A 27,513-nucleotide genomic window follows, 5' to 3' on the forward strand; every position below is an offset into this window, starting at 1 on the left:
GAAATCAGCCCTAAGAGAAAAATATGTTAAAAGAGGCAGGAGACAAAACTGCCGCCTTCTAAGGAGTGGAATGTTACAACCGATAGTTTACTTTGGGGGAATAATTCTGGAGCGTGCATTAAGTGCAATAACACAAACAATGGAACTGACACAGGCAGCAACTGTCAGAGGGGGGAATTACAGCCTTGTATTACCACACGATGAATAATTCACGCCACTTTACCATCTGATGTTATTCAGAGGCTCTATGGGAAACCAAAGACATCGCTATTATATTCAAAAGATAACCTGGACTGCAAGGCATTCTGGACCAGCAGGCTAGCTGCCCCGTTTTCCCTCCAACAAAGAAATACTCTCCAAAAAGCTGACTCCAAATATCTCTGCCTTGTAAACTTCTCTCTCTTCCTGGTCATTGTTTTTTTGTTTGTTGTTGGTTGTTTTTTTCCATGTCCCAGAACAAGCACTAGTAGAAGGTAACTAGCAGCTGATTTTACTTTGATGCATCACAATTTTTAGCAGAAGCATAAATAATGGGAATCAGCAAGGAAAAATCTCATTTGTCTCCCCTGGAACAGTCAGACAAAGTCAGTGCCAAGGTATCTTTTAAGGGCACGGTATGAAATCTTGCTTCTGTCACTTATAATTTAGAAGGCTTGTTTTTTGACCGGATGGTGAAAAGTGACAGTCTCTTTCAGACATGTTATTCCCTGCGTTTAACTGACATCCTGGTCCACCCCTTATCTCACTGGTGCTGAGCCCAAGTGGACACGATGGGAAGCAGCGCTTAGACGGGTGGGGCAGAAATGCTTCTCACAGAGAAATGTAAAAATGTCCCTGCTTCCAGAGCGCATGGAGATAAACAGCTATTTAGCCAAATCTCATGCTAGACTATTCCCTGACGTCACATGGCCACATAAATTACATACAGATTAAAGAATAAACTTTATAAAAACATTCAGCTCTTAGGGGAGTAAATGTTGTTAAACTCCAAGTGAAAGTTAACTTATCTTAGGACAGGCAAGGTCTTTCTAAGCACAAAAATAATGAAAAAAATCATTAAAAAAACACAATTTCTAGATTTACTCCTCAGAAAAACTGAAAACTAGTAAAAAAACAAATGAAAAGGCTAAATACAAACTGGAAAATTATTTGTACCCTAGATGTCATGGAAGAGTTAAAGCCTTAATTTAGCATGGCTCTTATAAAACAACAAAAACAACATCACTACCCCACATAGAAGCAGGCAAGAGACCTGAACCAACAATCTGTAAAAAGGCACATGGACAACAGCACTTGGAAAAACAACTAACCTTTCTAGTTAAAGAAATGTAGCCTAAATAGACAGGCAAAAATTTTCAAGAATAAAAATAATATTCAATGTTGTCAGGAATGCCACACAAATACTCATTAGCAATAATGGCTGGGAGAACAGGCTTCTGCTCCATCTTTGGAAAGCATTTTAGCTATATCTCTCTCTCAATAATCATGGAAAGGGCTCATGTTTTCTAAGCCCTTACCCTTAGTTCTAAATTATAAGTTCTAATGAAATAATCAGAGATGCAGACTATAAATGAGTGTTTATTACTTCATTAAAACAAAAAATAAAAAAAGCCGAAGTAACCTATGTGCTCAAAAATGAGGGGAATGATTAAATAAATTATATTCCATATGGAATAACACTCCCGATGAATATTATGAAACCATTAATAATTTTTCAAAGAATGCTTAATGACATGAACATTTTCATAATGTAGTGCTAAATAAAAAGGGCAGAACAAAAACTATATATATATTACAATGCCACTTTTAAAAGCTACATATGTATTTATAATGCATGTATAAGATAAAACTTAGTAAGAAATGTTATGAAAATACTTGCCAGGGTGATTGTGAATGGTGGGGTTATTAACAATTTTTGTTATCATCATAATTTCTGGGAAGCTTCTGGGCTGTAGAGTTGACAAACAATTACCTGCAGAGGCTCCCTCCTTCTGCCCCACCCTATCACTGTGAATACATAGCAAAGTCTAGGCACACTCTTGCTAAGTATATTGCCTTCCTTTGATTCATAAAATGTCTTCCCTGTTTGATATTTTGTTGTTATTCACAATTTTGAATTAATTATTAAGACAGAAATGTGAGTCAATAATTCTTCATGGTTAAAGTTATAAAATCACAATCAAGCACGCAATCACTCCTGGACATCCTCATGCAGCACCCAGCACCCACTGAATCCAAGAGCATGCCGGCACGACCTGGACACACATACCTTTTCAGTCTTCAAGTCTTTAGAGTTAAACTTAGTGTAATCTTCTTTCGCTTCTACAGGCTCATCTGACAACTTTACTTTCTGCAATGTTAGAGCAGTGGAGTGGTATCAAATGTCACCTTGACACATCAATTCATTTAAAAAAAACCAACATGTACAATTTGGACCCACATTGTGGCCAAATGGAGCAGCAGATCATGCAAAGGGCTTACTTTTTACAAGCTCCTTCACATTTTGCCAATTATCTAGGGAACTAAGCTACACATCCCTTCCAAGAAGCGGCCCTGGTGATGTGGATATGATTAGGCAAGTCCACGACCCAGCCCCTTAGGCGGTCTAGCAGTCCTGACCACATACTTCATATGTACCAGGGACGAGGGGCATCTAGGTGACTGCTGACCTCCAGCACAGTCTAAGGGGTGAATGCAGGCACAGAAATCAGAGACAAGAATCTCCTTTAAGGACCAGGTGTCCAGCCAGAACCCCCTCTTTGTTCACCTCCTGGGCTGATGTAATGTCCATTTGGGAATACAGGGACAGCATTATTCTATTACGATCATCTTTGTATAGCTTCAGTTCTTATCTCCTTTCAATTAAATTACCTCATTTTATCTACACAAGAACAGCCTTGCAAAGCAAGAAGCCAGCAGGAGAAGGAAGCACAGAAGAGGTTAAATGGACAGTTTAAGTCCACCTGGTACAGGACTTGGGGTGAGAGCTCAATTTTTGTGCAAGTGTTCTTTCCATTAGGCCCAATGCAACTAAGTCAACCTCTACTCTATGTTTTCACCTTTCACGTGAACCTTTTGCACCAATGAATGTGAGAATCTTATCAAGATCTAGGCTGTGGCCTTAATGTTCACACTATAGAAGGACTGGTGACACACTTATTATGTAAAAGACACACAGCGGGGCAGATAAGTCTTGATGTTTAACACAGACAACTGATTGCATGGTGATCACACTTGGATCTTTCCAGATCTTCAAGGTCTTTGTGGAGAGACCATGCTGACAAGACTCACACGGAGCTACCCTAGGAAACACAGCTTTGTTCCTAGCCTCACTCTCACGCTCCAGCTTTTGCTAAACAAAGAACTGGTAGCGTTGGTGCTAAAGACGCCACAGCACATGGGTAACACAAGAGGATAAAGCATGCCTTGAAATTCTTCACTTAGAAGACAGGGGGGCATCCTGGGAGTGTATCACATAACGTGGCCAAACCTTCTCTTGGCCACACAGTGACCTCAGCAAAGGAATCCTCAAAAGAAAAAGACTAGCGTATCACGTACGAACCACCTATCAGCAAAGTGAATGTATGGATACAAGCGACTTTGTGAAGAATACATGTTTCTACTTCAAATTAAGACAGTAAATGGTGTTTAGATGATGGATATTTTTACTAGAAAAGTATCTTCAAGAGCAGAACTCACAGGTAATAATGACGAAGGCTGTAGTAGTTTCAAATCGCAAAAGCTTAAAGTTATGAGAATGTTTGCTCTCCTTCTCTGTGGTAAAATGTTCCTAATACCGACGTTATGATAAACACTTAGACACTGTCACTTTTCAGTGACACATCAAATAAAAAATGTTCACGGCAAGAGCTTAAGATGAAAGGTACTTCCTTATAAATATAAAACATTTAATAAAATGCTGACTTGTTCAAGTGTTTCAGTGGCTCACTATCAAACAAGACTCCAGTTATAAGTGCTTATAAAAAAGAAAAATGATTGTGCTAGCCTCTGCACATAACTAGTTTTTATGTTATTCCCAGCACATTGTTGAATATGTTTGAAAAAACATGATTGTTACATTGACTTAAATTTTTGTTATTTAAAAGACCAAATAACTATGGATTTGGGGGGATGTTTCAGAAGAAATAGAAACGTGGCTCTGAAAGACAGTAACAAAGGGTGTGATTCAATGGGTACAGTTCTGGAACAAGAAGAGCAAACAGCAAAATACCAAAAGAATTAACTCTAGGACTGGTCTCATCATTCTCACAAATGATTTGCAAGAAGGCACTTAAGAGCATCTCCAACTCCACTGATTGCATTCGGCTCTGCTAGCCGACAGTGATAAATTCAAAAGGCTCAAGAGCGTGAGGACTGGAAGCTGAGCTTCAACATAGGAAAACATGATAGTAAGAAAATAATGCAAAACATGTAAAGGATGACAGGCTCCAGGCTATTGATTAAACCCAGATACAAAGATACCTAACAGCCGCTGGAACATATTTCCTGAAAATAATCAACTACATTACTGTAAAAATCAATCAAATCCTGGAGATGGACAGAAGACATCATCCTGGGCTTGTTTAAACCACGGAACATCACCCAGTGCAGCTTGCAATGTGTGCACCAGAGTCCCAGACACACAACAGAGTAGAGGACCTCGAAAAGCCACTAAAATAAGCCAGGAGATGAGGCTGAGATTCAGGGGAAGCAAGCTGCCGAGATCTAAATCGCGGCTTGGCAAACCACAGCTCACAGGCCACGTCCAGCCGGCCGTCTGCTTTATAAATGAAGTTTTACTGGAACCCGCCGTGCTGATTCGGTTATGAATTGTCTGCGGCTGTCTTTGCGACACAGCAGCAGAGTTGAGTAGCTGTGACAGAGACCATCTGCATCATTAGGCCTAAAATGTTTACTATCTGGCCTTCACAGAAAACGTTTGCTGACTCCTGATCTAAATCATAAATGATGAAATCCCAAACGACTCAAGTTTTAGAAATTAAAAAGTAAAAACAGAAAAGTAGGTCAGAGAAGAATAAACTTATGAAACGCATTACCCCTTACGGAATCAAAAACTAGAACCTTCAAGAATAGGTTTAGATCCATTCATGAATGATCTCTAAGTTATTAAAGAAGACAGATATTTGGGAGAAAGACATATGCTTAGTTTTTGGAGGGAGAGAAATAAGAAACAAATGCGCCTATCCTCTTAGTTACAGCAAGATGATGATGTCTACAGCCCCGAGCGCTTCTGTCAAAGATTAACTACTGCACTGGACAAAGCACAGGTCTGACTGAGACGGCCCCAGATCTCACAGCTGCTGCCTTCTGCCCCGCACTGCTCCTCCAGAGAGCAAAGATGAACCTCCTTTGGCAATCTGCTGCAGATGGCCCACACTGAACACGGAGGCAGTTTAGATTTTCCATCTTTTTCTAAAAGTCAAAGTAAAGCATGTTTTTGGAGCTACCACCACCTCCGAACTGGACTGATACAAAAAAATCCTGAGCATGCTGGCCACCTTGAAGGCAGAGGAAAAGGCAGGTTGTTTAACATCCATGACGTGTCCACTTTACACTCTTAAGGCATCCATCATTTTGCCAGCTGGAGAATGACCTTGCTGACAAGCTGGTGCGTGTGTTTATTTCCCTGTCTCTGAGCAGCGCGCACTTGTCTGAGGTCAGGCCTGGACCGAGGGCTGCTACATGTGCCATCCCAGGTGTGGCTTCTCTGCTCTCTGGATATGGGAGACAAACACAAGTAGCAGCCCATGGGGCAGAGCAGCCGTGGGTGGCAGTCTGAGAACATCTGCGAGAGGAAGAGGCTTTCCCCAACAGATAAAAACTGCACACAAATGGTGTCGATCATTTCAAGCACAGAAAAAAAAAAAGTGTGGTCATCTTGCTCAAAGGAGTCTTTGTTACAAAAATCATGCTCTGAATTTTTGTGCCAGTCACAGCCTAGATTTGGCAAAATGAGTTCTATACATAGAGCATTCCTGCTGATTAATAAAGTTAATACAGCATCTGGTTAACTCAATAAGATTTAATTTTAATTACGTATGTATAATGTTCTCACATAGGTATCTGGCTATTTGTTTTTCACAGCACTTTATTATCATTCAGGTAAAATCTACAAAAATGAAAAAATATTGATGGAGAGCCCAGACGATCCTTATTCCACATAACACCACTCTGTGCAAGGTGGCCTTAGTACCATTTAAAATAGACTAGAACAAACTAGACTATGTGGTAAAAGTGTAATATTTTTCCAAGTGCCCCAAAGATATCTTAGTCACAGCTTTTTACCTTTGATGGAGGTTTTGGCAATGAAGCTGAAGGTTCTGGAAGCCTAAGGAAGCAAAAAATAAGAATCATAGTCATGCTTTTTCATAGACAAGCAAACAGAAAGACTGAGCCAACTTAAGACTTGCTAAGTCCTGCTTTCATCTGACAGCGTCACATCTTACTAATACGGTCACCTCAGTGTAAAGAATGAAATCTCTCCAAATGAATAAATCTTCATTTCTCTACTTAATTCCTTGTATCGGAATTCTCTGAACTAAAATATAAAGTTAGAACTCATTTGTTGAAATGGAATTGCTTTTCTTTATTCCCTATAAATTTGCATTTTGGTGTTGTATTTTTTTCTTCATAAATGACAAATCTATAATATATTTACAAGTGAAAATTATTTTAACTGTTGACAAAAAGCAACACAAACGTTACCTTTTCTTCCATTAAAGAGAAGTTTAATTGACATCCCCAAATCTTTAACCAAAACCTAAAAATTTCAGTGGAAAGAAAAGAATCTAAAAAAATAATGGCGTATAAAGAAATAAGATCTCTAACAAGACAAGCAGCTATTAAGAAAGCCAGGGAACCATTAAACAGAAGGGTATGATCATCAACTTAAAGCAGGTTTTCAACACACTTTACCTACTATAGAAAACCGTTTCCACTAATTGTTTTTTAAAGTAGGACCTATGCAATTTGCTAAAAACGGCAACTCTATCTATTAGAGTCATTTTATTTTTATGGATTAGAGGAGAAAAAGGATTTATAAGATCAAGAAAAGCTATTAGATCATCACGCACATAAAATCTTAACAACAGTTGCTAAAATCTAGAAAATAAACACACTTTTTTTCAGCCTAAGGTAAAGTCTTTATATTATATTAAAGATCTTCATGAAGGAAGGAACACAAATGAAGTCATTTGTAAACCCTCTTCCGCCCTCAGAGACTGACTGCGTCTCAGCCTTCTTTGAGTTCTAAGTGCTGGGCACAATAAAGGTACTTGGAGAACATCTAATGACAGTGAAAATGGTAAAAAACCTTTAAATGTAACTTTCAAAAATATGCTACATGCCAGCTACTCTTTCCTTCTACCTTAATTTCTCTTAGAATGATCACAAAGAATCAAATTAATTAAGTCTAACTGGGGATAAAATTTTAACACAGCTTACCCTCTAAAATCATACCAACCCATAATTCTAATTCTAACATTCATATGAGTTCCTGCTGTGTGTATCAACTAAATCAATTTGCTGTAATCAACGTCCATTAAAAATCATCTCCAAACCATGGAGTCTATGACATAACTCAAGAATAATCTCTTACCAGAAACAGTGATGTGATAAGCCATAAAGAAACCCTATTGCTGGGAAACCAAGTAGCACAAACGTACTTCTTAATTATGCCTAAAGATGAGCAATACTTACTTTAAATATTTAGATAAGTCATCACTTAATTCTTTAGAGATGTAATCAGATATCAGACCGTGGGCATAACGAATATAATCCTCTGAAAGAAATAAAATGTAAAATGAAAGAAAAAAATAGTAATAATTATGGTAGTTTTACAGTCAAATTAACCAGAGTTCAAATTCTGGCTCTATCTGGCCTTAGAGAGTCACTTAAGCTCTTAGCCTGTTTCCTCTTTTGTAAAATGGGGATGCTAATATCTATCTATCAGGGTAGTGGGTGATATGATGGATATGATACAGGATGATATCAAAGATAGGAGATAATACAAATACAACAAGGTAGATGCTCACTAAATGACAGTTAGTTGTTTTCTGAGTTGAAGCCCTTGAATACAAATGAAATTCAAAAATCAGCTTAACAATGTGAAATATTTGCGTCTTTTTAAAAGACTAATCTTTTCTGGGTCTGTTTCAATATAGAATCAATCTAATAATTGGATAGTAATGAATATGCTTATTTAAGAGAAACAATATGTCATATGTCTCTATTAAGTACTTGCTTTATAAGAGTCCTGAACATTACATATATTCCCAAGCTAATAAAATGCCTTAAAAAAAGTAAAAAAAAACTAAACTCCCAGAATGTATAACCATTAATTCTAAAGCATCTGGATCCTCGGTACTCAAATGAAGCTGTGGCATCAATTAAATACAGTTATATAAGACAATAAAACCTGTTTCAAAGCCCTCTTTAACTCAGTACTTTATGTAGAATACTAGGGGATGATCAAAGTTAATCATAAGACGGGATAACCACATGGGGATATAAACTACCCAAAGCAATATCGCAGGTTTGTTGCTGGGATATTCATCTGCGTCTTTCTTTCCTTTCTCTTCTGCCTTCCAGCTAAGATAGCAATTTGCCTCAGGATTACTGAGAAAGAGACTGCTGCCTGAGCCACCCAAACTCACCAAGTCTTCAGTGAAAGATTTTCACTGCCAACACAGAACTGAAAGTTACCACTGGACCCTTCTTAAAATGTGCTCCTGGTTCTGAGTTAGTAATTACGCAATGAGTCATGAATAGACAAAGAAAACTATTTTAAGAAAGCCAACATATCATCTGTTAGCTTCTTCTGGTAGCATAACCAAGTTAAAGATCTAAAAAAAGGAAATAATGTAAAGAGTGTTAAGCTTACTTTATGGCTGGGACCCTAAATGGCAATACAGCTAAGCCTAGACTCTCATATTTAGAGACTGGTAAGGACACTGGTCCCAGAGCAGAAGACCTGGCCTACCAGCTAGGATGAGTGACCTTGGATAAGTCACCTACTTCTCTGAGACTATGGTTTTTCATTTCTAAAATGAGAAGATCTGTCTAAATAATCTCTAACATCCCTTCTCCTACTTTAACAGAAATCTATGGTTTTATCCATCCATCCATCCATCTGACTCCATCCCTTCTCTCCTTTTGTTCAAGCCAGTCAAAGACACTGGCAGCTGGTAAACTCAGGACGGCAAGGGCGCCATCCACCACTCCCAGAATGGCGGGAGCCTGCTATTGTCTGTATGTGCGAGGTATTTTAAGGTCAATTTCTGGAAATCAGAGACTGCCTGAATTACCATCAATCACAAACAGGCAACAGTTCTTAGTTTTTATTTTTTTAATGAAAAAACTCAGATGTTTCAGAGTTGTACACCTGAAATGGGGATTAGTCAAAAAAATTTCTGTCCCACCATTTGAGAGTGTTAATTGCATTATATACCTTTTTTATTCAACTATACAGATAAAAAGAAGAGGACACTACACTAGAAAAAGCTAAAGAATGTACCATAACAACCTAAAAGAAAAAAATTGCCAAGTGAATCAAGTTTCATCTAAAATCAAAATATTGAGACCTATAGTAAGACATATGCTTCCTGAGAGTAAGATGCCGACAGATGCAGCTCACTGGAAGTCATGTGCCCGCGAACAGTACAACAGAAAGGTCAGGAGTGTGGACCCGAGAATGACACCAGCTCCGGTACGAGCTCAGCTTTACCGTGTCCCAGCTCGGTGACTTTGGACACAGCCCCAGGCTCTCACTGTAAAATGAGACTCAGGGGGAAGGTCAGATGAGACGACATGTGTACACTGGCAACTCAGTAAAAGGTCTGACACATAACACACCTTCAACACGTGATAGAGTTGTTAGAGTTATTTTTACTATTAGAGCAAAATCAATATTTGCTAAATGAATGATTTAAGTGTCAATCACAGACAAGTGATCTACATCAGAAATATTACTTGGTTTTGAAACAAAATGTACATCTGCCACAAGATCCACGAGGACACACTGGCAAGAACGGGAAGCTTCTGAGACAGTAAGATTTTAAAATCATAAGACGGGCATTTATACATAAGCAACTTCCTCCAGATAAAAATCATTTCTAATGAAACGATTTCCTTACCTTCCTTGCCACTGGAATCTTGGTCACCGGAGAAAAATGCAGTTGACTGTACTCGGGCACCAACATTTACATTATTGGTTTTTAATGCTGCCACAGTCTGATTAACCTATGAAGTAACCAGAAGTGTCATATCAGGGTATTTTCAACTACCTTTAGAAATCCCTGACTTTCCAGATGGTCCTCAATCTATGTAAGATCCAGGGAGAAGTGTCTGCGAACCTAGAAATCTCTCTGCCAGGTATTAGAAGGTGAGAGATGGCTGCACATTTGGAGAAAGCTTGAGCAGCAGCAACAGCATTTCAGGAGGATCTCAATACATGGACTTCCTAAGGCCTACACATAAGAAGCAGCATATTGTGGTGATCGAGAGCACTGACTCTGGAGTCAAGCTGCATGGGTTTTCTCTGTGACCATGGGCTAGTTACTTAACCTCTCTGTGTCTATCTGTGAAATGGGGATAAAAATAATACCTACCTTACAGGACTGTTGTGAGGATTAAGTTAGTTAACATACGTAAAGCCCTTAGAACACAACCTGGCACAAAGTTTATATGAAATAATTTTCTAAAGAAAATAAATAATACAAATTTCCCACATCCTAGGAATTTAAGAAAGGAAATACAGTCAATAAATGTAAACTTCACTTTGCTATTCACGTCATTATCATTTGCTAAGAGCAAAACCTGAACGCCAAAATTCTGCTCAGCACTTACCCTCTTCTCCACCCACACAGAATGCTACTACCAATGACAATACTGCAACAAATGCACGGGAAAAGTGAAGCAGGGGCACTTTTAAAATCTTTTCACTACTTTGTACCGTAGGAGCCCGATTCATTCTACAAGATTCGTTTCCACGTTCCCAGGCTCCCAGTGTGCTCCGTAACATGATAGAACAAACCAACAAGACAGAAGAGAATCGTTGGAATCAGACTATAACTACTGGCACCCACTGAAGTTGCAAAAACTTTGTCATCAATAGATCCGGCCTGGTGAGATTCTTAATACAGAAGTACAATATCCTCAGACCAGTGGCTTTCAAGGTTTTTTGTTTTGTTTTGTTTTTACCACAGCCCACAGTAAGAAATACATAGCAATCTGATACTCAAACACATATATAAATATATGTTTCACTGAGCCATAATTAACACTTGACCTTACACTGTGTTGTATTTTAATTTTCTATCCCGTCCCATCCCACGCCATTCCATTTGAAGAGAAATACTGGTTCTGACTTACTAAATGATTTGAAAAACACTGCCCTAGACCTTACATTAGGTGTAACTCTTAGGATTGCCAAGACACAGGGTTTGCCTGGAAGATGACCCCGCTTTGGCATCCAGACACTGAGCGGGGGACTCACGCCCTCTAAGCCTGAGTCCCGTCTGCCTCAGTCCTCTGCCCAGCCACGTGCGAATAATATCAACCGCTTACTGCAGGACTGACAGCAGCAAATGCATGTCTGGCCTGGTACTGTCTGGCTTGGAAGTCTCAAATCTATACCAACAAACAGCAAGAACTTCTTGCATTCAGTGGCGAGGATCACAGAGAAATGGGGATGCAGTCAAAGGAAAACATCAAGCTACCTCCAGAGATACATAAGTTAGGGAGGATGAAAAGTTAAAGATTACTTCTCATATGTGGATATCTTTATATAGTTTTCCTTTTTTAGCTGGATATACAAGATGGTCTTTGGATTCAGACTAACCACCTTCTCTAAAGATTTTTTAAAAGAAGCATTAAATTTTTCTCTGCCCCAAGGCCCTGGAGAGGTACTATACCTTTTTTTCCAGCCACTTTAATGTCTTCTCTTTGCTGAACTTGTAATATTTCTTTTTGTCTATTTCTGGATTAAATTAAAAGAAAAAAAAAGACAACACAGTAGATTAAACAAAAAATAAACTCAAGTTTACATCCTATACCAGATAATTTAAAAATATTTCATAATAGTTTATATTCTTGAAAAACTCAATTGATAAACCTGACAGCATACTTGAGACATTTAAAAAAAATCCCAAAGGAGAATTAGGGTACCTCAGGTTTCATCCAACCGTCAAATGAGTGGGAATTTAAGAAAATCATCAAATTATACAAAAGAATCTGTAGAAAATGTAATTTTTAAAACTCAGCCAATAACATGACAAGCAACCTTCATTTTTCTGAATGATTTTAAGCTCCCCTCAATGTTTTCAATGAAAGACTTCTTTTCTAAAATAAAAATGGATATCCCAAGAAACAAAACTGAAACAAAATGCAGGTGCCTATGAACTTCATTACATACATTCAGGAAAAAAGTCCTGTTAACTACTCAGTACCGTCCTGCTAGGATTAGTGGAGAAAGAAGAAAAGATACATCTATCTTTTAACGTGTTATCAATATAACCATAGCTATTTCAGAGGAATTCAGATTTATGGCAGGCTCAGTCTGGCCCTTTATGGGGATAAAAGTTTCAGCTCTTATAAATTATACTTCCTCCCCGCACAATCCACCAGCTTTACATACTACGTCATTAAACCCTTATTTCCTCGGTCACACTTCATTCATGGGGTTTCTTGCTTTCTGCGCAACCAGCGGAAGCAGCACTTCCACTCTGAGCCCCGGCCTCCAGGCAGGAGTTATCTTTGTGACCACCGGAAATCCTAAGGCCAGCTGCATACTCGCTGCCTGTGACTCCGGGAGCCATCCTAGAGTCGTAAAGAATGACGTTTCCTCTTCCTCTCGATCGTAATCGTGGCGCTCGGAAACTGCTTATTCAGGGATCTTTCTCCGCAGTCTGTTAAACTGCTCGAGTTTCATTATACATAGTTTGTAGGGAGGGAGGCCGGCAGTCCCTGGCCTTAGCTCCTGTACGTATCCTCCCCATTTCAGCCTGTGGGTGTCAACACTGTGGGCAAGAGGAGGCAGGAAAGAATCGGGCTGGGCCTTTGCACCCATCTTCTCAGAAGATGTTATTAGAATAATAAAAAGGAGGGATTGTTGCAAAGGGCGTTGTCAGAAGTTTGGGAATTCCAAGGCGCAATGTCTACTATCCTGGAGCTAGGACAGCCTGGGCAAACAGGCTGCTGGAGAAGCAAGGCAGATGAGACTGCACGTGAATTCCCTGGAGACCATGTCCCACCCCCACATACAGGAAGGGGAATTCTAAGAGAGCATACAGCAATCACTCACTAAACGTATGCTGGTAAACGGGGTTTAGTTCTGTTCATTGTCTGAGAATCTCCAGAGAAGCTCAGTGCTCAGGCTTCTCCTCAGAAATCCTACTTTGACTTGGCTACTTACTTCTCTCTTGCTTCTCCCTCTGAATTTCCTGAAAGAATGTTCTACAGTCTGCTGTGCTTCTCCTCCCTCTCTCCCACTCCCTGAACCCCTTGTAGGCCACTCCTTTCCCTCTTGAAAACGCTCTTTCAGAAGAAGCAGAGACCGCAGGCTCTCAGCGGTACTGCTGGGGCTCCTGCACACCCAGCACATGATGTCTCCTTGGGAAGTCACCTACTAAATGAGATGATCCAAACTAATCTGACAGCACGACACCAGGCACATAAGGAATTGATTCTTTCCCAGCTCAGCTTCCTCCTGCTCCAAGGCCAACTGTACCTTTGTCCTGGGGTGAGTTCATCCTGTCTCAACAAGACTAAACAAACCCAACCTGGAATCCCAAAGCCCTGAGCTCAGGCTCTGTGTCTAAAGCCACACTGTTCATCTTCCTCCCAAACCATCCTCCTGGTCACCCAGGCTGGAGTCTCAGAGCCATCACTCACTGTTGCCCTGCTTCCCACATTCCATCACTGGATTTCACGGGAGAGGGAAGTGTGGAGAAGAAAGGAGCCAACGTTATCTTGTGGAGAGACGGTGTGGAAGGAAAAAGCAAAAGAAAGAAAAAGGAAGAAATACTGTGCCAGAAATGAGGAGGCTTAGCTTCTTGTGCTGGATCAGCAACTGCTTCATTTCTTTAAAAAAATCAACTTCATTTAGGTCTGCTGTTCCTGTGATTAACACCCTCATTTTGAGTGCACGGTTTGAGGACATGGACAAATGTGTAATACAGCCATGTAACCATCACACCAAAAAGTTCCCTTGAGCCCTTCTGTGGTCAGTTCTCTCACACCCACCAAACTTCAGGTAAACGCATCTGCTATCATGGGAGCTTCATTTTTCCTGTATTCTAGAACCTCACAGAAATGGAATCCTACTTGACTGTGAGAGTCATCCATTTTGTTGCAGCTAGCAATAGTTCCTTTCTTTGTATTACGGAGTAGTGTCCTGTGTATGGATATCCCACATTTTGTTTACCCATTCACCTACTGAAGGACATTTAGGTTGTTTCCAGCTTTTGGCTATTTTGAAAAAGTTGCTATGAAAACAAAAGGCTGCTCAGAACACTCTTGCACAAGTGTTTGCATGGTCGTATGTTGTCATAAGTCTTGAGTAAATATCTAGGAGTAGAATTACAGAGTTGTAAGACATTTTCAAGCGGTTATACCATTTTATGCTTTCACGAGCCAGGTAAGTGAGTTCTAGTTGTTCCACAACTTGTTAGCATTGTCTCTTTTTTTATTTTAGCCATTCTGATGGATATTAATGATATTTCCTTGTGGTTTTAATTTACATTTCCCTGGCGACTAATGGATACTGAACATCTTTTCGTGTGCCTATGGGCTATTTTTAAACCTTCTTTTGTGAAGCATCTGTTCAAATCTTTTGCTGACTTTTTACTGGGCTGTATATCATCCTGTTATTATGTTAAATGAATTCTTTATCTATTTGAGATACATATCTTTTATCAGATATATGCCATGTAAACACTTTCTTCCAACTGTGGCTTATCTTCTTTTTTCATAATGGTGTCCTTCAAAAAACAGAAGATATTAATTTTGATGAAGTGTAATTTATAATTTTCTTTTTACAGTTAGTGGGTTTTGTGTCCTAAGAAATCTTTGCCTATCCCCAAGGTTACAAAGATTTTCTCCTGTTTTTCTCTAGAAGTTCAATTAGTTTTCATTTTTGCATTTAAGTTAGTGATCCATCTTGAGTTAATTTTTCTGTATGACTGTGAGGTAAGGGTCATATGTTCTTCATATGGATATCCAATTTTTCCAGGTCATTCGTTGAAAACGCCATCCTTTCTCCCACTGAATAATCTCGACACCACTGAAAAAAATCACTTGACTATAAAAGTGTGAGTCCACTTCTGGATTCTCTGTTGTGTTCCATTTATCTATATATTTATCCTTATGCCAATAGTATACTTTCTTGATTATTGTAGCTTTATAGTAAGTCTTGAAATCAGGTTGTGTAAGTTCTCCAATTTGTTCTTCTTTTTCAAAATTGTTTTAGCCATTGTAGGTCCTTTGTACAGTCTTATAAATTCTAGAATCAGCTTATCAGTTTCTACCGAAAAAAAAAAGGAAGAAGGCTGCTAAGCATTATACTAAATCCATAGACCAATTTGGAGACAATGAACATCTTAATAATATTGAGTCTTCCAATTCATGAACATGGTATATGTGGTATATCTCTCTCTATGTATTTAACTCTTCTTGAATTTCTCAGCAATTAATTTTTGTATAGTGATCTTGTGTCCTGAGACCTTGCTTATTAGTTCTAGTGACTTTTTTTTTTTTAAGATTTTATTTTTTTCCTTTTTCTCCTCAGAGCCCCCCGGTACATAGTTGTATATTCTTCGTTGTGGGTCCTTCTAGTTGTGGCATGTGGGACGCTGCCTCAGCGTGGTCTGATGAGCAGTGCCATGTCCGCGCCCAGGATTCGAACCAACGAAACACTGGGCTGCCTGCAGCGGAGCGCGCGAACTTAACCACTCGGCCACGGGGCCAGCCCCTCTAGTGACTTTTTTTTAATAGTCTCCTTTGGGCTTTCACACACATGACCATATTGTTTATGAATAAAGACTGTTTCATCATTTACTTTCAAATCTATACATCTTTTATCTCTTTTTCTCGTCTCATCGAACCTGCCAGGACTTCTACTACAATTGTGAATAGAAGTAGTGAGAGCAGACATCCTCATCTTATACTAAATCTTAGAAAAAAAGTGTGTTTAGTCTTTTACAACGAAGTGTGATGTTAGCTTAGGTTTGTCATAGATGCCCTTTACCAGATTGAGGAAACTCCCTTCTATTTCTAATTTGTTGAGAATTTATATTATGATTAACTTTTGTCAAATGCTTTTTCTATATCTATTGAGAAGATCATACAGTTTTCCTTCTGTCGTGTGTAAATATGATGAACTCTATTGATGGATTTTCTAATGTTGAACCAACTTTGCGTTCCTGTGATAAACCCAACCCCAGGTTACAATCTATTATCTTTTTCATATATTTTATTTGCTAACATTTTGTTAAGGATTTTTCAGTCTATCATCATAATGGATATTGGCCTAGTTTTCTTTTTGTAATAGTTTTGATTTTGGTATTGGGGCAATTCTGGTTTCATAAAATTAGTTGGGAAATATTCCTCCTTCATCTAATTTCTGAAAGAGTTTGAGTAGGAATCAGTATTTCTCCCTTAAAGTATGGTAGAATTCACCAGTGAAGTCAGCTGGACCTGGAGGGTTTTTTCCTAGGAAGTTTTTTAATTATAAATGTATTTTTAATTAAACACTCCATGGACAAGATAGCCACTAAGAAACATCCTTCTTCAATATCCCAGAATGCTACACAAGGGCCAAGTACATAAACTACTGCTTAATTTTGAAATTTAAAAATTTTGATAAACAAGGAGGTTTAGAATATTCACGAGACCCATAGATTATCCACAGTTATGAAAAGTACCATAACATGTTCGTTTGTGTCCTAAATTTAATATTTGTGAGAGTTAGTGAGTTAGATAATATGTATGTATGCTGGAAAGCTTTCTTTCCCTAATGTGTCTGGTGCCTATAAAACTGGTCTCAAACATCTGGAAAGATTGGATTTACAAAATAAAGATGGAATAAAAGTAAGTCTACAATTAAATAACATGTTCAGCAATTGGGTAATCGGTTCACAAACTGGAATTTCCCTGATGTATTGTTGAACAAACTGCCTAGAGCACATTTTCACATCTACCTTCTCAATGTTTTCTACAACTGAGAAACTCATATGGTCTCTTTTTTTTCCTGCCTCCTGGGGATAGAAACTTGGCAACTGTACTTGGGGTATTTTAATCAGGTAAGTTTTCCTGGCTCTTCCTGTTAATCACATCGGACAGTGCGGTGCAGTTTTTGCTTGCAATATGAAACAGAGTGTTATATTCAAGATCAGGTTTATAACCCTCTGTTAGTCCTTTCCCCCGTCATCTCTCCACTGAATGTGAGCTTCTTTGGCAAGAAATGTGCTGAGCCCCAGAACTAGCAGAGACACATCGTTTCCTTCACTAATAAAACGGGCAGTGCTAAGTCAGGTCACTGCCATCATCATCCAGGATACAAACAAGCATGGTCGGGTTTATTCGGCAGGGAGAAAGCAAGAGGGGAAGGTTCTCATAAACCTAGCAGGCTGAACCAGATCTTTAATGCCACAGACTTTTGAGACAGCATCTGGTGTCTGATATCAAAATAGCTGGCTGGGGAATTTGAATATTTTAGGCTTTACGCTGCACAGTGCCTGTGGAGAGGCTGGAAGTTAAAAAACATCAGCTTTCTTCTTTATCTTTGCTTCCTGTCATGGATATTACCTGACCACTACTTAGCAGTCCTCTTTCTTATTTAAAAATCCTAGTGATTGGGGCCAGCCTGGTGGCCCAGTGGCTTAGTGGTTAAGTTCACAAGCTCCACTTCAGCTGCCCTGGAGTTCACAGGTTCAGATCCCAGGCATAGACCTAGCACCACTCCTGAAGCCACACTGTGGTAGCATCCCACATAAAATAGAGGAAGATTGGCAACAGATGTTAGCTCAGGGCCAATCTTCTTCACAAAAAATAAAAATAAATAAATAAATCCTAGCAATCAAATACAGAGAATGGAAGCAAACACTAACTTATAAATGGACAATAATCCAAATTCAAATAAGCAGCCAGTACCCAAGGCAGTTACTAAAGAGGGTAACATGGTGCCTGAGAACAGCAAGCTCACTGCCAAGCTGAGAAGTGTCTTTTCCTTAAGCTATCAAATTTCTCTCTGTCTCCTTTCCTGTCTCTCTCTTTTTGCCTCATAAAGGGGAATTATTAAGAGGAGACATATAAGATGTAAAGAAAAATTATTTCTGTTTTCACATGGAACAACACCTAAAAACTCTAATTGAGTATTTTGGAAGTGTTAACATAGTTGTAAGAAAGAGGGGAAAGAGTTGCTGTCACACAGACACGAGTTCAAATCCTGTTTCTACCACTTCTGGTGCTATGATACTAGTCAACTTACGTGAACTCTTTGAGCCTCAATTTCCTCATCTGTAAAAATGCAGGTTATAATAATAATGAAAGGGAATTATTGCAAGGATTCAGCAATATATGTGAAACAAGCATAGAGATGGTAAACAATACTTTCTCAATATATGGTGTACATTTTTACTATTTGATTATCTCCATTCTCCTACTTAAACCACTGACTATATATGAATCAATAGACCATCAAACAAATGTGTATTGGTCACTTAATATGCACCTAGAACTTAAACACCAGCAAAGAATTAAACATTTCTAATTCAGGAGGGTTAATTGTACTAACACTTATTGAACATTTTCTATCTACCCTGCACTCTCTGTGTATTGATTTACTTACATTATCTCATTTAATTCCTGAAGCATCTCTTTGTGGTAGACACTAGATACTAGTAACTGCAATACTTAATGTTCATATGATGGTCATTCAGAAAGCTCAATACTATAAAGCTAAAAGAATGAAAGCTTTATTTTATGATTTAGAACCACTGTGCAGAGTACAAATCATAATGTATGACAGAACACGGGGAATACTCTCAACTCTTCAAACTCTTCATCTTAAGATGGAGGACGCTGAAAAGTTTGAATGATTTGTTCAAAACCATATAGCAAATACATTTTTAATTTTCCTTGCAGGCCATGAGATCCTGAGATCAGATTACCAGGAAATTCTTAAATAAATTCTTTCCCCAAAAGAAATCTGAAGAAAATATAACAAAACATTAACAGTGGTTGATTATTGGGATTAGGTACAAATAATATTTGTAGTTTTTTTCCTCTGAGTTTTTCTGCATCTTTAAATTTTTTAACTAAAAACAAAAATTGCTTCACCTGCCCATCTATTTTCATTTTTAAAGCAGATATATTGTCAACCTTTATATACACCAGGTTTCTAAAAACTCTAGGCCTCAAATTTTTCTTTTTTTCTTTTTTAATGACAGTAAGGCAAAACATAAAGTAATTCAGATTAAATTTCACATCATCAAAGATGTAGGCAGTTCTCTGGAAGTCTCAGCACTTCCTTCATAATCTAATTCTTCCCCCAATGAACTACATTCCGTAAATCTTAAAATAATGAAGCTTAAAAAAAAAAACCAGGGGCCGGCCCCGTGGCCGAGTGGTTAAGTTTGCGTGCTCCGCTTCAGCGGCCCAGGGTTTAACCGGTTCGAATCCTGGACGCGGACATGGCACCGCTCATGGCACCGCTCATCAGGCCATGCTGAGGCGGCGTCCCACATGCCACAACCAGAAGGACCCACAACTAAAAATGTACAACTAGGTACCGGGGGGCTTCGGGGAGAAAAAGAAAGTAAAAAAAAAAAAAGAAGATTGGTAACAGCTGTTAGCTCAGGTGCCAAACTTAAAAAAAAAAAAAATTGTATTAAAAAACCCCCAAAATTTTAAAAACAAGAAAAAACAGTAAGATCGCTCATGCCTCAATCTTACAAAGGCCCTTCATCAAAATACACACAAGCAATTCCACATTACTTGCTTCACCTCTTGACTAGAACACAAATAGGTGAAATATTTTTCTTTACGTCAGTTCTGTATACAAAAACAGCATACTGAGATTGATGCCTTTTTCCATAGAGATCCAAAGGGAAATACCAGTATTTTGAGTTTACAACTGGTTATTTAGAGCCGGCCAGACAAGATAAGGATAGGGCACACACTTTCTATTACAGTAAAACTCCCAAAAGTTAGGCGACGTTGAGAAGTGAAAGAGATCAGGATAGGTGTTCAGATAATAATTCAAGAAACAGTCAGGGGTCCATTGTGCAGAAGTCAGGAAGGAAAGAGGGAAGCTCTTGTTTTGAAACACAGGTTGTAAGCTAACAAATGCCAATGCATTAATACCGTTTCTGAATCTGGGTTTCTTGGTTTTGGTTTAAGATAACTGTTCTCATACAGTTATCGTAAGAATTTTGGATAATGAGTTCATTGCATTTTCAATTTACGTTAACTTGGTAAAATTAAAATGACTTGCATTTATTCCTCATTACTTTAGCTTTCAGAAATGGTTATGGCTACCTCATTTGTCACCCACAAAAAGATTACTGCTCCTGCCAAGCTCAGTATCAGGGAACGGCTTTAACTGGGCTGCTTTGATAAAACCTTGGCGCCACACATTCCTCAGATCCAAAATGGAGCTCTAAGTCTGGCCAAGCGTGAATTTATTAGACCCCTCAAATGTGAAATGCAATCAAAGAGGTTTTACCCTTTCCCACTGTAAGTTTACACTTCTTAGAATCACCACTTTCTTGGTCCCAGAAGAACTGTCATAGTTGGCCAAACTGTTTGTGACCCCAAACAACCACAACTTATCAGCCTGTTGTTTTGGTTCCCACACTATGTTTCCATATTAACCCTGAAACTACTTGCGTGAGTTTTTGAGGCACTGATGCTAAGTTTGTATAGCAGTTCTAACCTGTCAAAGCAGTCACACACAGCCTCACTTCCTCCTCTCAAAATTTGAATGAATATTATCTAAAACTCATCTCTTCATTATCCCAGCCAGCTCCTCTCACCCACGTTCTCTCTCTCCAGGATGCCATGGCTACACATTCTGTAGGTCGAGGCACAAATCCACAAGTCATTTTGACTCTTCCTTCTTCTTGACCACCATCGAATCACCAAATGTAGCTGCTTCTACCTCTACAATGCTACTTCCTTCTAGTTCCATCTCTTAAGCTCAGGTTACCATCATCTCCTGCCTGGACAACTGCAGCAGCCTCCGTGGACCTGGCCTTAGCTTCTCCAATATATTCCCCACACTATAGCACTGCCCTGCTTAAAACTTGGCTGACACTCCACTACCATTTGGTAAAGCCCAGACACATATAAGGCCCTTCACCACTGAACCCTTGCCCAGCATTCCCACCCATTTCTTCCTTACTAACCTAAATGCATCCCTGGCATGCTGTCCCCTGGCTACAGTGAACTCCTTGCAACTTCCTAAACATAACAAACTTTTCCTTACCTCCGTGCCTCTGTTATGCTGCTACTCTGACTTATCCTTCAGGACTCCACTAAGAGGTCATTTCCCCGAGAAAAGCAGTACAATACCCACCTACCCACACTCCCTACCCAACCCAGGCCAGCTTATAAACCTGTCCTGTGCATCCCCAAAAAACCAGAGTTCACTTCCATTACTCCCTACTGTCATTGCCCTACTTGTCATTTGTCCTCATCAGATTTGAAGGTTGGTTAGGGAAAGGATAGTCTTATTTATAGTCATGTGTCGCTCAATGACAGAGATACTTTCTGAGAAATGTGTTGTTAGGCAATTTCATTGTTGTGCGAATATTATAGAGTGTACTTATGCAAACCCAGATGGTATAGCCTCCTACACACCTAGGCTATCTGGTACTAATCTTTTGGGACCACTGTTGTATACGCAGGCCGTTACTGACCGAAATGTCATTATGTGCTGCATGACTGTTTAAGTATCCCCAGACCTAGCACTACTGCTCAACATATGCTTCTTAGTAGGTGCTCAATAAATGCTTCTTGAATCAATAAAGGTTCTACGTAATTTTACAAATGAGAAATCTGAGGCAGAAAAAGCAGTTAAGTGACTTACCTAAAGACACAGACTAGCTCAAAGAAGAAATGAGACTACAGCTCAAGGCTCGTGATTCCGGGCCCTGCAGGAGACAGGCCACCGTTCTTCACTGGCTGGAGTTTCTAAGACTTAACAATACAATGTGACAGAGGACTCCTATTGACAAGCGGAAGCAAATCCGAATGACAGCTTCCCCTATGACCAACGTAGAATAAGTATTACATCCAGCGGGCCTTCAAGTAGCTACCTTCTCAGACAGAGGCCAGCCTTTCTAGCAGCATAAGCCTGATTTCAAAGGCCATATACTATACCTCTTTCCTCCGTCACGTGTCGAAGTAACTTCTCAAGTTCAGGAAGTTTCAGTAACAAGATGCAATTTGGAAACTTGTCATCCACCACAACTTGATCTAGGGGCTGAAACTTTCCCTGAAAAAAGACTTTAGTCAATTAGAAAGCAAGGATTCCAGTCTACAAACTCACACATTAAAAAAAAAAAGACATATTACCTCATGGCTGGTCCTGCAAACTTAGTTCAAAGCCACTTGTTTCACCTAAGGAATTCCTAAACTGGAGCAGGCTCCAGAACTGACTCTCAGCTCCCTTCAGGAAGCTCTTGAAAGCACTGGGGTTCCAACCAGCACACCACCTACCTCAAGGGTACAGTCATTGGATGAAACAGGGGAGCAAAATTCTGGAAAGCGCTAGAAGCTATGGAAACTTGCAAAGATGGTAGAGATTGCCTAGGGCTGGTCCAACCCATTCAATTTGAGGAAGAACCAGCTGAGGTCACAGAGCAGGAGTCTTGACCTTCACCCAGGAATCAGCCCAGATCAACCCCAGAGCAAACATCTCTCTTCCTCATCCTCACTCCAGGAGTACTCAAAGAGGCACCGCAACAAAAAGAAAAACACCCAAAGTGAATTTACACCTGTCAGAGCTGTCTGGCAATGCTTCTAAACGCAGGCGATAATAAAAGAAAAGGTAGCTAGAGGGATAAGTACAACTGCAGACATATTGAATCAGGCTCAGCTAGACAAGTCTGTAAGGCCTGATGGCCAATGGGTCAGAGAGCAGAACATGAGAATTCAGAATATTCTTCTTCTCAACTGGGTTTAGTTTTTCTTAGTTTTACTGGTAGCATGGAGGGGTGAAGACTTTCTAAATTATTAGTCCCTTGCCTTGGGGATACCAGACTTTATAAAAGATATATGGTTGCCCATGTCCCACTTCTAGCTCACTCTACTTTTCTGTTTTAGTGACAACTTTGTTTGAAGACAGAAAAACTGTGTTTGATCAGTTTTCTTCCTGCGAATGCAGCTTCCTCTGTTTTTAAGGGTGAAGTCTTATCATTCATTCAGTAACACCTGTGAAAGCTTGTCATACTTTCGGTTAGGTTAACAAGTGGCAAGAAATGCCTCAATTTAAATGTTCTTGGGCCCGGCCCCATGGCCAAGCAGTTAGTTTTGCATGTTCTGCTTTGGCGGCCAGAGTTTCACCGGTTCGGATCTTGGGCGCAGACATGGCACCGCTCACCAGGCCATGCTGAGGCGGCGTCCCACATAACACAACCAGAGGCACTCACAACTAGAATATACAACTATTTACCGAGGGGTGGAGGTGTGGCTTTAGGGAGAAGAATAAAAAAAAAAATAACGAAGATTTGCAACAGTTGTTAGCTCAGGTGCCAATCTCAAAAAAAAAGACAGATTGCCAATTTAAAATAAATAAGTGTTCTTTTTTTCCATAATATAGTAAGAGTAATTCACAGATTTCCTCAGTCTTATTGATTTTAGATTTCTACTTTAAATTCTTCCAAGATCAACTAATATTTTAAATATTTAACTATTTTAAAACAATATTCTACTTATATATAATGGACTACCACACAGTCATGACATAATATAATAATTTCATAATTAACTATTTCATTCTTGTTTTCTTCACCATATATACATAAAAAGGAAATGCAATAAAGAACTAGGGTTTTTTTTTGTCTTTTTTTTTGAGGAAGATTAGCCCTGAGCTAAGTGCTGCCAATCCTCCTCTTTTTGCTGAGGAAGACTGGCCCTGAGCTCACATCCGTGCCCATCTTCCTCTACTTTATATGTGGGACGCCTACCACAGCATGGCTTGCTGAGTGGTGCCATGTCTGCACCCGGGACCCGAACCAGAGAACCCTGCGCCACCGAAGCAGAACATGCGCACTTAACTGCTGCGCCACTGGACCGGCCCCAAAGAACTAGTTTTGAATATAAAGTTAATAACAGTTGGGATAGCTAGAAAGAGGAATTATTTTTACTGATGTTAAAATAAATCTTATGATTAAAAACCATAGGCCAACATTTCAAAAGTGTGTACCAATATATTTTTTAACTAAATAGGAAAATATCACATCTAAAACGTAGGGAAGGAAATACTAAACATCTCATGAGTTACTTAAAGGGACAGTTCTAGTATTTGAGAAGAGAAAGATGGTTTACAATGAAAGCTAACCACCAACTTGAACAGGATTTCTGCTTCAATCTGCATCTGTCAACCTGAATCAGCCATAACACCCCCAGAGACTCCCAGAAGGCCAGGGTGGGGGTTAATCCACCAGAGTCATGGTCTTAATGGGAAAAAGGGAAAGACTACCAAAAAGTTGGGGGAGAGGCTTTAAAAGTTCATCAGTGCAGGTACTAGCTGGTTGGTGGCTTTCTCTCTGTTAACGTATCCTAGAAAACAAATGGGAGCCAAGTGAAGTTTCAGCTTCCTCCCTGTATATTGCCAGGGCCTTCCTGGTGGTGACTAGAGCCATTTCTGTTCCTTAGAGACACACAGCTTACTAGCCTCATGCTTGTATGCCCTAATTATATTGGCTACCACGGCAGCTTCCAGATAAGGGGAAATATGATTAAACTAAGGAATAAAACTTTGCTAATCCACATTAAAGGACAGAGGATTTAGAAAAGGAGGAAAATAAAAGAAGCTAAGCTGTATCCAGAGAAATCATGAATTAACATTTTAAGTCAGTTTTATTACTTTCAGTATTTACAGCAAATTGAATTGATATACTCACAAAAGGGCAGTTTTGGAAATTAGGTCTAAGATGAACTCATAAGCACTTAAACTACATGCAAAATTGAGAGTAGCAAACAATAGATTCTCCTGAGCAGTTTAAATAACACTTATTCCTTAGAGTTGTTAATTCAAAGATTTTCAAACTGTGGTTGTTGGATCCCTGGGAGTTCCCAGTATGCTTAGAGGGGGTCCACAAGCTCAAAACTATTTCCATAATAATGCTAAGATGCCATTTGCATTTTCACTGTGTTGACATTTGCACTGATGATTCAAACGCAAAGGTGGGTAAAGCTGTGGGCTCCTCAGCATCAGTCAGGGTGGCAGTGACTGTCCTAGAGGCCACTGTGTTCCTCACCGCCACGGCCACGTACTAGCAGTTAAAAAAAGCCAGTTTCACTTAAAGATGTCCCTGGTAAAGGAGTAAAAGCAATTACTTTTATTTAAATCTTGACCCTTGAGTGCAAGTCTTTTACATACTCTGCGTGATGAAAGGAAGGTGCCACGAAAGCACGTCTGCTGCCCACCAAGGCACAGCGATCATCTCACGGAAAAGCACTGGTGTGAGCCAGTTGTGAGCTGAACTAGCTGCTCTTTTCATGGATACCATTTTTACTTGAAAAAACACTGTGAACTATGATTATTTAAACTTAGGTATTTTGCACAACACAAATGAAGTGAACCTGCCACTTCAAGGGCAAGATTGACAGTACCCGTAGCCAAAGATAAAATACTTGTAGCCAATGTTAAAATTTGAACAGTCAAGCAAAAATTAGAATTGTAAAAAATCTGTATCTGCCGCTATGACAGCTTACCGATACTTAAAGAATTCTCTGATGAGATTGGTGGTGATATGAACAAATATGAGTGTGTGTGTGCGTGTGTGTAATGAGATGTGTCAACATTTGGAAGAGCTGCATAATTCAGTGAAACAGTATTTTCCAAAGGACCGATGCATGATATTACAAAGTCACACGTGGGTAAAAGACCCATTCTCAGTGCAAGATAGACCACTAGATTTTAATGTAACAGAACATGTAAAGTTCATTAACAGGGTTTCAGATTCCACACTGCAATTAATTTTTAAGAAACTACCTGCTTTTGATTTTTGAAGTAATATCAAAGAAGAATATCCACAATTGTCTGAAAAAGCTATTACACTATTCCCCCCTTTTCTGACTACATATCTGTGTAAGGCTGCATATTCTTCCACCAAAACAATATATGCAAACAGAATATATGAAAGAGAAAATAAATGCAGACTCAGATATGAGAATCCAGTTCTCTTCTATTAAGCTAGGCACCAAAGAGATTTGCAAAAATGTAAAACAATGCCATACTCTTCATTGAATTTTGTCATTTGTTTAAGTGAAAATGTGTTATTTATGTTAACATGTACTGGGTTTATTATTTTTAAGTAAATTAATAAAATTATTTTTAAATTTCTCACTTTTAATTTCTAATATATTAAATATTGATAGATAAAGCCCACAGGGACAAAAAGCTCGTTGGGATCCTTAATTTTCAGGACTGCAACTGTATCCTGAGACCGAAATGTTTCAGAACCTTTGGCTGAAACTATTACTACTAATAAACTCTGTCTTTATATTAAAAAGGCAAATTTTATCCATCTGAGATTTCTTAGTCTCAACTAGAGCTTCCTCATTAATGATCTTTAACCAGACAAGCCCCAGTTTACCTGTGGCACAGTCTCTCACAAAGAAGAAAATGAAAGAAAAGTCTTTCTTCTCTTCAGGCCTGAGGTCAATTTCTTAACATTTCTATTGTATTTAAAAACTAATGAGTACTTCATGATAACATTTTCATTGGCAGGCTTTGTCAAACAAGTAGGACGCAGAGCAGGGAGCCTTGGGCAGTTCTCAGAGGTCCTGGGTCAGCTCACCCAAGATCAGGTGCTGGTTCTCAGGTCTGCGCTCAGCGCTCTAATCCACACAGCACACGTGATACACGTGATCTACACCCACCAGATTAAATCTGAATTGTGGGGAATCTACATTTGGATCATTACAAGGAGAGAGAGGAGATCAAGTAAAAACCAATCTATTCTGTTTCCTTGCTAATATCCCAAACTGGGAAACTCACCTCTTTGCCAGCCTTTATAAGGTAGTGGAGAAGCAGAAACAGAGGGTCCATCGGTGTGGCAAAGTGGAGAAGACCCCCTATAGATTAAAAAGAGAACAAAGGGAATTCAACGTCTGGGAAAGATAGCATTAGTTATTTCATCTTAATCCCAACGTGAAAAGCGTTCACTGAAAAATATATGTGAAATTCCAAATTCAGAAGCTCTTCTTACACAGGCCCAAGATTCTATGTGATTCTCTCAAAAGGCAGAATGTGGTCCATGA

At 39.2% G+C, this 27,513-nt stretch overlaps 1 protein-coding gene across 5 annotated transcripts in view; it reads right to left on the minus strand.

The window, feature by feature from the left end:
- Window positions 1-27,513, minus strand: part of RNASEH2B (ribonuclease H2 subunit B) — a 74,881-nt gene that overhangs the window by 22,000 nt on the left and 25,368 nt on the right. For 3 of the 5 annotated variants that reach the window (XR_011528059.1, XM_070578823.1, XM_070578821.1), the window contains exons 4-9: window positions 27,251-27,327; window positions 22,402-22,516; window positions 11,934-11,998; window positions 10,155-10,260; window positions 7,720-7,801; window positions 6,307-6,349 (exon numbers count right to left, since the gene is read on the minus strand). Coding sequence is in view for 4 of the 5 variants with exons in the window: in XM_070578823.1 (XP_070434924.1) it covers window positions 6,307-6,349; window positions 7,720-7,801; window positions 10,155-10,260; window positions 11,934-11,998; window positions 22,402-22,516; window positions 27,251-27,327 (488 nt within the window). In the remaining variant the exon portion in view is untranslated. Of the gene's footprint in view, window positions 1-2,269; window positions 2,351-6,306; window positions 6,350-7,719; window positions 7,802-10,154; window positions 10,261-11,933; window positions 11,999-22,401; window positions 22,517-27,250; window positions 27,328-27,513 lie in introns of all 5 variants that reach the window. The other 2 variants (XM_070578820.1, XM_070578822.1) reach the window with 1 other exon arrangement.

The sequence above is a fragment of the Equus przewalskii genome, chromosome 16 (assembly GCF_037783145.1).
Source record: "Equus przewalskii isolate Varuska chromosome 16, EquPr2, whole genome shotgun sequence".
NCBI lineage: Eukaryota > Metazoa > Chordata > Mammalia > Perissodactyla > Equidae > Equus > Equus przewalskii.